The sequence below is a fragment of the Mustela putorius genome, unplaced genomic scaffold, assembly GCF_011764305.1.
Source record: "Mustela putorius furo isolate JIRA1106 unplaced genomic scaffold, ASM1176430v1.1 tig00000480_pilon_pilon_pilon, whole genome shotgun sequence".
In the NCBI taxonomy this organism is placed as follows: domain Eukaryota; kingdom Metazoa; phylum Chordata; class Mammalia; order Carnivora; family Mustelidae; genus Mustela; species Mustela putorius.
This window is the reverse complement of record NW_025421397.1, coordinates 272,113-285,606: the sequence shown is the minus strand read 5'-3', so window position 1 is coordinate 285,606 and position 13,494 is coordinate 272,113. Positions and strand designations below refer to the sequence as shown.

At 41.8% G+C, this 13,494-nt stretch overlaps 1 protein-coding gene across 13 annotated transcripts in view; it reads left to right on the top strand.

Moving 5' to 3' along the window:
* LMO7 (LIM domain 7) overlaps nt 1–13,494 on the top strand; it is a 209,867-nt gene that overhangs the window by 170,868 nt on the left and 25,505 nt on the right. For all 13 annotated transcript variants that reach the window (XM_045080630.1, XM_045080631.1, XM_045080629.1 and 10 more), the window contains 3 exons: nt 531–673; nt 1,955–2,387; nt 4,134–4,442. In XM_045080630.1, the coding sequence (XP_044936565.1) occupies nt 531–673; nt 1,955–2,387; nt 4,134–4,442 (885 nt within the window). The remainder of the gene's footprint in view (nt 1–530; nt 674–1,954; nt 2,388–4,133; nt 4,443–13,494) is intronic.

Genomic DNA, 13,494 nt, shown 5'->3' with positions numbered 1-13,494 from the left:
CCTTTCCAGACCAAGAGTTCCTTGAGGGAACCCACATTGTACGCGTCTGCGTGTTTGTGGTCCTCTGCCTCAAAGTAGGGATCCAGTGCAGCGTATGTTAAATGAAAGATAGAGTATGCATTTACGCTTCACCATTACCATCCTATCTCTGTTCCACCTGTGCTAGTGAAATATGACATTTCACACAGCAGCCAGATTATTGGAGTAAGGTAAAAATGAAGTTGAAACACTTCCTGATCTTTCTGGCCGGACACCCAATCACAGGCATTTAGCATGCATTGTGAAATGAGCAGGGAGACAGGAAAACAGTAAGGGGGTCTATCTTATTAGGTCAGGTTTTTTCGACAGACACACGAGATAAAGGTTAGTACAGAAACGCCAGCTATAAAAAGCAAAATTAGGCCACCTTGGCATCAAGTTGGAGTGAACAGTTTCAGCGATGTAATGGGACACTCCGGCGCGCTCTCCCTGCCGGAGAGGGTGTGTAGAAATTCAGGTGTGCCTGCGCTGATGTGATTTTCTTCTGCTAGGACCTTGCAAAATGGAAAGATCGTCGAAAAAGCTACACTTCAGATCTGCAGAAGAAAAAGGAAGAGAGGGAAGAAATCGAAAAGCAGGCACTCGAGAAGTCTGAGAGAAGCTCTAAGACGTTTAAGGAAATGCTACAGGACAGGTAATAAAGCTGAGGACACATCACGGTGGGAGTTCCTAGTGTTAGAAATCCATATTTTATATAAAGGGAGGATACCAGTATTAAACCATAAGCAAACAGGATTTGCTGTGCAATGAGAAAGTATTGCTGTAATAAATAGTGACTTGGATTAACAAAGTGGGTGCTTGATATAGGTGTGCATTCTTGATTTTTATGTTGTATATTCAAGTTCAGTATTGGGTTGTTGGCCATCTTTGGTGCAGAAAATAAACTACCTTTTCTCCTTTTAAGATGAATTTAGGAATGGAATGGCCACGTAAAACCAGCTCCCACTCATCTAAATTGTGTAAAATATCAAGTTCCTTTTCATGTTTTAGTGGTGCGATTAAAATTCTGTTTTAAAGGAAGACGATATAAACACAAGCGTAAGGGGTTTATTTTTGGCATTCCAACATAACAGGATAAAGGTCCAATGTAAACTTTCCTGTAGAGCAGTTCCTATGAGAAACCTTGGAATATTTATAGGTCAGGGGAAGGCAAATATGCTTTAAGGATAATGTCAAAGAGGAAATGTGCTGTCAGGTGAAGTTAAACAAAGCTGCTTTGTGCCTTAGAAGCAAATGGTAAGCACAGTTTCATTCACTTAGGAGGTATTCCCTGGTGAAAGGTAGCAATGAGGTTGGATGTGTCATGGGCTTCTCTATAAATATGAGTGGTGTCTTTAATTTGTAATAATTGTCCATGCAAGTCCTATCAAGCTGTATGAAATCACCTACTAACTTGATCTTAACTGAAGTCTAAGTCTTCTGTGGTCTTTTGTTTTTACTAAATTATTTAAAATTATATACAGGAAAAAAACCTCCCAGCCCTATAAAGGAATCCACATCTTTGGAAGGTTCAAACTGGTTGTCGGACAATCAGTTATACTTAGAGTATGCTAATTTGGGAAGATCGATAAACTTGTAGGTTAAACTTTGTGCATGTTCCCTTACTCAAATATCCTCATTTTCTCATTAACATCTCTTTACGACTAAAAAATCCCGCCGAGGTATTTGAGAGCCAGTTTTAGAAAAAAAGAAAAGAAAAGAATCTAGTTCCTACAATCTTTTAGTGTGGCACTAAAAAAAAAAAATTACCTGTACTTATACTCCTATTTTGTTAATATCATGTTGGTTATTGTGTGACGTCAGTAGCCTTTTTATTCTTAGTCCGTTATATGTTACTGCCCAAGTGACCTCTGTGTTTCCACCTTGGTGTGTCACATGCGTAACCTGGTGTCGTGGTGTGCTTCTTCTTGCTAAGGGAATCCCGAAATCAAACGTCCACAGTTACCTTGAGGAGGAGGTTGCATTCTTTTGATGACATATTGCATGAAGAGATGCTTTCCCCTACACGGACCATGTCAGAAGCAAGTTACCAGAGTGAGAGAGTAGAAGAGGAGGGAACAGCATATTCTACAGAAATTCCTAAACAAGATGCCACGACTTGTGCAAAAAGAGAAGATGCTGCGGCCGCTGACGTCCACCTTCCTTCTAAAAGCCCCATCGAAGAACAACGCCCAGACTCTTTTTCCTCTCAGCCTTCACTGACGACACAAAGAGAGTCGACTCGAGTTTCAGCCTCTCTCCCTAGAAGTTACCAGAAAACCGATACAGCCAGGTTAACATCTGTGGTCACAGCGAGACCTTTTGGCTCTCAGGCAAGGGGAATCTCATCACTCCCGAGATCCTACACGGTAAAAAAATATGTTCCCAGGTTATTTAGTCTGTTCTCAAGAGCCAAATGTTGGGGAACTTGTGTCGAAGTTTGATTTACCTCTACTTGATATAGAAAATACGCATAACTTATGGATAGGGCCATTTTGTGTCAGCTGATCTAGATTCAATAGATGTTTAATGCTTAAAGTAGAACAAGTCTGTGGAGCTGGTTAAACTTGACCTTCAGTGAAAGTAAGTAAGGCCTGATGTATTTTAAAGAACGAATAAGCTGCTTTCTAAGGCAGAGCATGTTTTAGTGTTGTATTTTCTCAAATAAAGCTTTTGTAAGGTATTAGGCTAAACCATATGAAGATGCTAGTAGTTCTTTTTGACCTACAAAACAGCAATTTCGCGTGGTTCAACCTAAATATTTTCAGATGCCTTAGGTACAACTTTCTATTTTTCTCTGATTACCTGCTTTATTAGAATTTGATATGCTTGAATGCGGTTATTAAAATGTATCTAATGGTTCTATTTATATTGGGATTTTTAAGAATAGAGAAAATGGAAATATTTGCCCTGAGAATGAAGCAGTATTATGTAGCTGACGGTGAGGGCATTGCAGGAGAGTGTTAAGGTCAATGTTCAGATTTATTTTTACCCCTGCCAGTAAAGTATCCTAAAATCTAAGAAAAAAACTTGAAAAAATATTCAAGGTAAGGAAAACCTCCCTAAACTAGCCAGGGAAGTCCTAATCATTATAGTAAATAAAATAGAGATATATTTGGCAGCATAAAAAAAAAATCAAATATATATGGCTCATTAGACAGTCAAAAGACAACTTACAGTTAAACAGTCAAAAGACAACTTACAGTCAAAAGACAACTAAACAGTCAAAAGACAACTTACAGACTCAGAAAAATATAGCAAAATAAATTCTGGATGTAAGTTTAATATAACTAGGATTTCACATGTTCCTACAGATTGATAGGAAAAAAGATAAGGGGTAGAATAATGGATATAGAAATGAGTAGCCAATTTAAGGAAGAGAGAGTTCAGAATTTTGATAACATAGCACACACTGAGGCGTGTTCAGCCTCATGAGAGCAAGAATGAGGTGTATAGCTTTTCACACATCAGATTGACAAACACTCAAAATATTGAAAATGTCTAGTGTTGGCAAGAAGGCAGAGAAATAGCCATTCTTCTATATTCCTTTGGGAGTGCATTGCTACAGTTTTTTTCGAGAAGATAAATATATATAAAATTTATATATTACTTTTTAAAATATTACATGTATTACATCTGAAATATCCTTTGGTCCAGCGAGTTTACTTTTGGGAATCTATAAAAATAAATATTGCAATTATAGAAGTATGTGGGTACTTGTTGTAGTGTTTTTGGTGGTTACAGAACACTTGAAACAACACTGAACGCATATCAAATGAATAAATTGTAGAAATCCGTACCATGGAGCATTCAGCAATTAAAAGGCTAGTCTAGTCTGTCTATTGGCTAATTTATCTATTGACCTATCAGGGTGATTTAAATGAGCAAAGCAAGTTTCAGCAGTATGTTGATAATATCATCACTTTGTAAAAAAACGAATCCCCTTCCCACTACATATGTGCCTATCTGTGAGCAGGAACGAATGTGCTCCGAGCTTTTAGTCATAGATGCTGTGGGAGATATGTTATTTTCATAGTTTTAAAGTATTTAATATACATGTTTTTTTAAACAGAAATCTAATGATACCAACCTTGAAATGGTGTTTCCCTTTTTAGATGGATGACTCTTGGAAGTATAACGGACATGTAGAAGATGCTAAGAGAACTCAGAACAGTCTGGTCAGCACCTCTGTGCAGAGACCTGACCTAAGCCAGCTCGTTTCCAGCAAGTCCAGCGAGAGAGAGAGAGCCGAGGTGGGAGAAGGTGTGATGGGGCTGCCGTCGCCCACACCCTCCTACTCATCCCTTTCCCAGGACCAGGCTGACACTTCCAGAGCCACACTGTCTTCCACATCTGGCCCTGATTTAACGTCTGAGTTTGGAGAAGGGGGAAGCTCACCACAGATGGAGGACTCAAGGTCACAGGTGAGTTTGGGAAGGCTGCCTGTCCCCCAAGCTCAGAAACTTCAGTATTGAAACCTGGAAACGGGGCTTCTAACCTCTGGGCATTATTATCTGGGTTGATGGTGTCCAAAATCATGTGGCTGTTGGTTTTTAGCATATCTCAGAAGAAGTAGGCCTCTTGCACCTTTCCGTTTGTAGGTCCAGAACACTTGTGTTGTGTGTGTATTGAGGCTTTTTGGAGCAATCTCTTTAGGGTTTGGCTGTTTTTTTCCTCTCTATTCCTCAGTCCAGCAACTGTTGTCTTATACCCCTAGTGGTCAGTGGTCCCTGGTTCAGGTGTTGGGGTCACCTGGGAGGTTACAGATTCAGGTCTACCGGGTAAGTGAGGTTAACTGACCACCAGGGGAAACGGGTACACATGCTCGTTGTGGCCTCTAGGGACGTGGCCTTTCTGTCCTATCATATTAACCTTCTCATGACTTGTATTTGTTTATTTGAGAGAGAGCTTGAGCCTGTGAGCAAGCAAGTGGGGGGAGGGGAAAGGGGGAGGGAGAATATTTCAAGTAGACTACGCTTCCCCTTGACCTAAGCAGGGAGCCCTTTACAGGATTGGATCCCATAACCCGTGAGATCATGACCTGAGCTGAAACCAAGAAGTCAGATGCTTCACCGACTGAGCCACCCAGACATCACAACCTTTCCGTGACTTTTAATACTGATTTACAAAGTCTACAATTGTGTGGCTTTTCTTGTATTTTAATGGGAATATTGAGGCCTTGTTACAGTATGACGGTTATATTCCTTAATGTTTGGAGTCTAAACAAAATGTACGATCAGAAGAAGAATGATGGGGGGGCACCTGGGTGGCTCAGTGGGTTAAGCTGCTGCCTTCGGCTCAGGTCATGATCTCAGGGTCCTGGGATCGAGCCCCGTGTCAGGCTCTCTGCTCAGCAGGGAGCCTGCTTCCCTCTCTCTCTCTGCCTGCCTCTCTGCCTACTTGTGATCTCTGTCTGTCAAATAAATAAATAAAAAATCTTTAAAAAAAAAAAAAAAGAAGAAGAATGATGGGGATGGGGTGGAGGCATGTGTAGTTTTTCTTACTTAAAACCATCATAGATTGCTTTTAGGAGAATTGCTAGGTAATGAATGTAGTATGTTTTATATGTAAGCTAAAAGTCATTGATTGTCTAGAGAACGGAAAGCTTTTCTTAAAAAAACAAAACAAAAACCAAAGCTCCCCCAAAACCCCCAAACATCTTTGTTAAGCAGTTTGATAGCTGTATGAACCCCGTAGCATGGAGGAACTCCTTTGGTTCTCTGGCTTAGTCAGGCATCCTCTGCTGCCTTACCACCAAGGTGTGTGTGTCTTCCAAGGCATAGTACCAAGTATATAACTTGGCCTAAATTATATTCATGAAAGAACTATGTCACTAAGTTGATATGGCATATTTGCTACAGAAAAGCATTACAAGCTTAAGAATTTTTTTCTGATTGTGAAGTACTTCGTGCTTGAGAAAATTTGGGAATGCAGGAAAGGGTGCATGATAAAAAGGACGGGTAATCCCATCTTTTAGAGATGACCTTTGTTAACATGGAGGTATATTTCTTCGTTGGGCCCATGCATATTTACAAACATGTATCCAACAGTGATCTCTTCAGCTTGCTAGAATCATTAGGTGTAAAATTTTTTTGCTTCGTTTTTAAAGAATTGGAAATCTGTAATTAGCATCCTGAATTTCAGTGGATGAGAATGGTAGCCTATGGTATACTTGGAGAGCATAAGCGACCAGTGGGTGAGTAGTAAAAGCAGAAGCAAGGTGTCTTTTGTTTTCATGGACTTGCATGTTTGCCTTCATGTTTTCAAATAGCAGACCCAACAAAACAGCCTGTTGTGCTTTTGGTGGTAGGACACCCTCAGGCTGGCGCTGACACCCGCATTTGGGGATTAAGAAAAAGAGGCAAGTGTGGTGCTGGGTGTGTTCCAGGTTGCTGGAGTTCGGGAGAACCTGAATTAACATGGTGTGGTTTCAGGTTTCATCATTAATGGATTTATGCTCCTTTGTCTCCAAATCTGGCATGGCACCCTACCAAGCAAAATTAAGCTTCGCCGAGTCCAGCGTTGGGATTCTCGCACATACGTACAGCTCACACGTTGACTTGCCCAACTCTGTGTGGCTTGGCATGTCCCCTCCTCCCCTGCGGACAGCGCTGCTACTCAGGTAGCATCACCTGCTCTTACTGCTGAGAAGGAGCTTACTGCCTCGGGAACAGGGCTGCTAGTGTACAGACAGCCCATCACAAATAAGTCAAGCGTGTTTGTAACGCTCTTCCAAGTGTTTGGCCACCCTCTATCATTCTACGTGTTCAGAGAACAGAAGAATAAAAAGTAGTATGTGGGCAAACATCTAGATGTTTGGGAGCTTGATGATGAGTGTTCTTCTGGTCTTTCTTCTACTTCTTACCTCATCCTTTTGCCAGTAATATCCTTAGACCTTAGACCTCCTCCAGAATCTCCCATGGCAGTCTTCCTCTCTGTCCCTGCTTCCACCAGCCTCATTCTCAGGGTCCTTCCCCAGCAGCGAGAACACTTTGTAAATTGTCACCTGTCTGTGCGATCCCTGCAAGCCCCTGTTAGGTTGACTTGCATGATGTCAGGCTGCACTCGGTCATTTCTGGGTTCCATGGCCTCTGGTGGCATTCTGTGGTCTGTTCAGTGAGGTTTACAGCCCTCAGGGGAGCACTCTGGCCCCTCTGCACTGGTCCCGAGGTCCCTTTGGAGTGTTGTAACCACTGCTTACTGAGCTCTGGCCATGGGCCAACCAGGCTTCTCAGGCCGTTTCTTAGTCCTCAGGGACACTTGTGTCCCTGTTTTGCTGTTGTGGAAATTGAAGCACGAGCAGTCATGTCACTTGTCCAAGACCATACAGGGTCCTGAGTGGTGGAGTCAGGATTTGTAACCAGGCACTCTGACTCAAGGTCGCCTGTACCATGCCATGGAAAAAGGAATTCAAAGTAGGTGACCGAGCCACAGGACACTGCTTGCTTTTTCTTAAACACCTCGTCCACGTTCTTAACACACCACAGAGACTTGTTCTTATGTTCCCAGATTCAAAAATGCTCATTTCACCCATGTTTGTCTTGTGAAGTTGTCCTGCTCTCTCAAAGCCCAGGAGGGTCACTTCCTTCGTGAATCAAGACCTTTTCTTCTCCTACTTGGAATTGAACGCATTTGCTGGATTCCTTGTTCCAAATGTTCATTGTTTCTCCTTCACTGATATTCTTTATACCCTCCATAGCCTTTACACGTAGTTGGCGCTTTGGTTTACTGACTCGAATTGTATTCAAGGCCTTGATCACCAAACTGAAGTATGACCTTTTCTGGCAGGTAATTTAGGTCCTCATAGGCTCATTAATGTGGGCGTGTTAAGATTAAGGTGTATTTTACGACTTAAGCACGGTGCTGTTCTGTAGAATTATTTTAAGGAAACAAAGTCTGGGGGGCAGAAACTGGGTTGGAGCCTCTTGCAGAATTGTGGTCATGAGGTGGTTCGTGCCATTACGAAGGGAAGGCTTAGTGAAGGAAGGAACTTAATATAACCTCATTTAAAATCCCACAGAAATTTCTTTCCCATCCCCATTGCCCAGGTGGGGTTTCAGTCCTTCCCAGTCCCATTTCTCCCCTCCTTCTCTTGTGATACGGCTTCTTTTCCTCCCTCTTTTTCTGATCCAGGCTGCCGGGGCAGTTGTGAAGGTGACCCCAAGGCTAGGGAAGAGGGTGACCCCAGAGCTCTTCATCCTCCTCTATTTGCCTCACAGATGTGGCTTTGATGATTAGTCCCCTGACGGGTCTCATCAACAGGGTTTCGTTTCCTTTTCTGTCCTGTCAGAGCCCTCTTCTCTCAAACTTCATCCAAATCCCCATTGCAGAACCTCTGCCCTAGATTTTTTTTTTTAAGTGCTCCCCAGAAGCTAGATGAGAGAAATGGAAGGAAGGAAGCTTTTTACATGTTAACTTCTCGATTGCCAAGCCTGCCCTGGTCTGGTGCCCCTTTTGAATAGCACCCAGAGCTAACTGCATCACAGCAGCCCCCCCCCCCCCCCCAACCACCAAACTTGTCTAGATTCCCCTCTCCGGGAGAACAGGAAGCAAGCCTGTCCCCATCACTGTTAGCACAGTACCTGGATCTGAGCGTGTTTCTTGAGTGCTGTGTTCTCAGGGCTGCAGAGTTAGGTACGTGAGTGTTAAATAGGACTTTCTTGAGTTGACCTGGAAATTGCTTAACCAGCGTATTATGTCATGTGTAGCATTGTTTCCACGCGGAACAGAAAGTAATTACGCGGCAGCCGGGGCATACCTTGGCACTTCTTAAGTGTTTCACTTAATCCTCCCAGTAACCTTTCACAGTAGGTAGTATTATCCCCACATTTTCGAATGAAATACTTGAGATTTGAAAGTTACATAACTTGCCCTGGGCTGGTTAAGTGCTTAGGCCACAACTGTAATTTCTCTGACCTTATTTTTTGGGAAATGTGACAAACTCCAATTTGAGATCTGCCTTATGTGTGGTTAAGTCTCCAAATGTTGACTTAACTTTGCTGTATCTCTAGAATCTTAGAGCCAACAGGGACCAAAATATCCTCTGTTTCATGAAGATAAAATCATTCTTAAGATTGTTTTTGAGGAAAGCTACATAGTTTTTGAAACTTACCAGCACCGAATCAGAAATGTGGAATTTCTGAAATGCAGAGTTGGAAATCAACCCAATAGGTAGTAAGGAGCTACCAGCAATGTTAAAACGGGGTACAGTAATAATAATTGACATGTTCTGTGACTACACTTCTGGCAGCTATGTAGAAGATGGAGGGAAAGAAGGGCTGAGGCAGGAGCACCAATTAGGAGGTGGCCCCAATAGTTGGGGCCATGGTCTCCCCTCTAAACTAACATGGTGACCTGAAGACCAGTGAAAGGATGGGATAACTCAGAATAGATTTATGGTTGGAGGACTCAAGAGCACTTCTTTCAATACATGAGTGCAGCAGGGATGGGGCAGGAAAAGAAGGAAGAGGCAGCCCCGGTGTTGCTAAATGGAGCATCTGGTCAGGTAATGATGTAACTATCTAATACTTGAGAAACAAGAGGTGGAAAAGAGTAGGTTTGGGAGGAAGATCCTAAATTTAATTTTTGATACATTGGGCTGAGCCAGTAACTGAAGATACAATAGGAAAGGTTATTCAGGAAAGCTTGTAGTCAAAAAGATGGGAGACTGGCTCAGGAACAACAAAAAAATGAGAATAGGAGAGGTGGCCAGGCAGATGGAGAAAAAGACAGGAGAAAGTAGGATAATGGGTGATGTAGAGGACGGTTTCTGAAAGTAATAATAGTTGGGGTAGTGCCTGGTGGGAGGAGGACTGAAGATGGATTTGGTAGGAAAGAGATCAACTTGGAATGGGCTAAGTGATGAGACTGGAAATACGACCTGCCTCTAGGAATGGAGAAGTGGACGAAGTAGGTACAGACATGGATCTTGTAATGGAAAGTGACTTCAGGGCCAGAACAGCACCATGATTTGGGGGTCATTCCCTTCTGTTCATGCCCCACTTGCATCCTGAAGAAATGATGCAAAAGAATCATGTGTACAAAAATCGAAGTTGATCTAGTTCCTGTTATTTATGACTGTAGAGCCCAAGTTTGTGTTTAATGTTTTGTTTAATTTTATCAACTTCAGTAGGCTTCCCTTAAGTCAGCAACATTTATCTAAATGGAAAAGTTTGGAGAAAATAGCTTTCTGACCTCTCAGTGTGTAAGACTGACTCTCTTTTTCATCAATTCTCATCTTTGGTGATAGGAAAGTCTTAAGTCATCAGATGTTCTAAAATTAAATCTTGTCATTGCTACTCTAAATAGATCATCTCATTTTTGTCTAAAAGTCTCATCTTTTGGTGTATACTTCTGCATAAATTGGATCTAATTTGAGGGAAATTATTTTTAAATGTTAATATTTTGATAACCATACGTTATCTTTTCTGGCATAGACAACTGGAACCGCTTTATCAGTCATCAAGAATCTAGCTTTCCCCCAAGAACTTAAATTCCTGGTTCTATCCTGTTTAAGCAGAGATTCCTCCATCATTGTCTTCTGAGGCATGGATCTTTTGTAGAATACTCACATGGCATGTATCTTGGAGAGATAAATTAGGAAGTAGAAATCCTAACTGAAATCACTGTTGAACAGTTTGTGCTTGACTATAATTATAGATATGTTCCCTTGTGGAGTCCATGGGCTGATCTAATTCAAGGACCTAGGATTCCAGAGAGATGCCTGAGGGCCTGCCACCATGGGCAGGCCACGCCATTGAAATTATAGTTTGTAATTGAAATTATAGCTATTCACTCTAATCCCTTTTATGTATTGGTTTGGGAGGAAGGTGGTCTACATAAGACTTTCATTTGAAGACAGGTTTTTGCAAAACAGAAAGCGTGCAAAGTCATTATGAGAGAGAAGACCCTGGCAGACTCTGCAACATGCCTGAGGTCCCCTGGTTATTGATAGAAATGGACCTATAATTGCTTCTGTAATTTTTCCTTGGCCTGTCTACAGTTCTAAAGACCCCCACACCTACAGTCTGCCAGGCTGTAGCCACTCTGAGGCTGTGGCTGTACATGACAGTGTAACCCCCTGTTAACTGTTTTAGAGAGTTGGCTATCTGTGCCTTTTTTTTTTTTTAAAGATTTTATTTATTTATTTGACAGACAGAGATCACAAGTAGGCACAGAGGCAGGCAGAGAGGAGAATCAGACTCCCCACTGAGCAGGGAGCCCGATGTGGGGCTCAATCCCAGGACCCTGAGATCATGACCTTAGCCGAAGGCAGATGCTTAACCCACTGAGCCACCCAGGCGCCCCGGTTATCTGTTCTATTATTTGGTATGGTCAAGTGGAGGTTCATTTGCAAGGCAAGAATATCCTTTTGTGGGGCACCTGGGTGGCTCAGTGGGTTGGACTCTCTGCCTTCGGCTCAGGTCATGGTCCCGGGGTCCTGGGATCGAGCCTCACATCAGGCTCTCTGCTCAGTGGGGAGCCTGCTTCCTCCTCTCTCTCTACCTGCCTCTCTGCCTGCTTGTGATCTCTGTCTGTCAAATAAATAACTAAAAAATCTTAAAAAAAAAAAAAGAATATCCTTTTGTGAGACAATTCTTTTGGTCTAATAAAATTGTGAGACTCTTTCATCTGTAGCTTAAGCTCATTCTCTTTTATCCTATATTTGGTAGAAAAGGATAATGTTTACTTGCTGTCTCCCACAAAGTATTCTTTATGTAGTTTGAGGCTATTTATTAAAACTCCATCCTGTCTTTTATTCTTCAAGTTAAAAAACATCAATTAGTATCTTGCGTATCTAACCCATCATTTGTCCTCTGTCCTCATATTGCAGTAGATTCTGTGCTTTACTTGGCTTTTTTTTTTTTTAATTTTTTTTTTTTTTTTTTGTGGAGGGTAAGTGTAGCGAAGATGACCACTTATTTTCATTGAGTCATGTCTAATTTAAGTGTGTGGTAGTTTCGGTTAAGGAGAGGAATTAACCACTAATTTTTTCTATTCATAGCAGAGTTTTATTCTGAAGATCGGTGTTCATCAGGCTGATTATTAACGTGTTTTCGCTACCCACATCAGGGTTTCTGTATTTAAACTGCTTTACAAACTTTCCGATGAGAACTTTTCTATAGTATTAGTTACAGATTTTTCTTTCTTTTTTTTTTTAAATTTTTTATTTTTTATAAACATATATTTTTATCCCCAGGGGTACAGGTCTGTGAATCACCAGGTTTACACACTTCACAGCACTCACCAAATCACATACCCTCCCCAATGTCCATAATCCCACGCCTTCTCCCAAACCCCCTCCCCCTGGCAACCCTCAGTTTGTTTTGTGAGATTAAGAGTCACTTATGGTTTGTCTCCCTCCCAATCCCATCTTGTTTCATTTATTCTTCTTCTACCCACTTAAGCCTCCATGTTGCATCACCCCTTCCTCATATCAGGGAGATCATATGATAGTTGTCTTCAGCCTCTTCAATAAATGGTGCTGGGAAAATTGGGCAGCCACATGCAGAAAAATGAAATTGGACCATTTCCTTACACCACACACAAAAATAGACTCAAAATGGATGAAGGACCTCAATGTGCGAAAGGAATCCATCAAAATCCTTGAGGAGAACACAGGCAGCAACCTCTTCGACCTCTGCCGCAGCAACATCTTCCTAGGAACAACGCAAAAGGCAAGGGAAGCAAGGGCAAAAATGAACTATTGGGATTTCATCAAGATCAAAAGCTTTTGCACAGCAAAGGAAACAGTTAACAAAATCAAAAGACAACTGACAGAATGGGAGAAGATATTTGCAAACGACATATCAGATAAAGGACTAGTGTCCAGAATCTGTAAAGAACTTAGCAAACTCAACACCCAAAGAACAAATAATCCAATCAAGAAATGGGCAGAGGACATGAACAGACATTTCTGCAAAGAAGACATCCAGATGGCGAACAGACACATGAAAAAGTGCTCCATATCCCTCGGCATCAGGGAAATACAAATCAAAACCACAATGAGGTATCACCTCACACCAGTCAGAATGGCTAAAATCAACAAGTCAGGAAATGACAGATGCTGGCGAGGATGCGGAGAAAGGGGAACCCTCCTACACTGTTGGTGGGAATGCAAGCTGGTGCAGCCACTCTGGAAAACAGCATGGAGGTTCCTCAAAATGTTGAAAATAGAACTGCCCTATGACCCAGCAATTGCACTATTGGGTATTTACCCTAAAGATACAAACGTAGTGATCCAAAAGGGCACGTGCACCCAAATGTTTATAGCAGCAATGTCCACAATAGCCAATCTATGGAAAGAACCTAGATGTCCATCAACAGATGAATGGATCAAGAAGATGTGGTATATATACACAATGGAATACTATGCAACCATCAAAAGAAATGAAATCTTGCCATTTGCAACAACATGAATGGAACTAGAGCATATCATGCTTAGCGAAATAAGTCAAGCAGAGTTACAGATTTTTC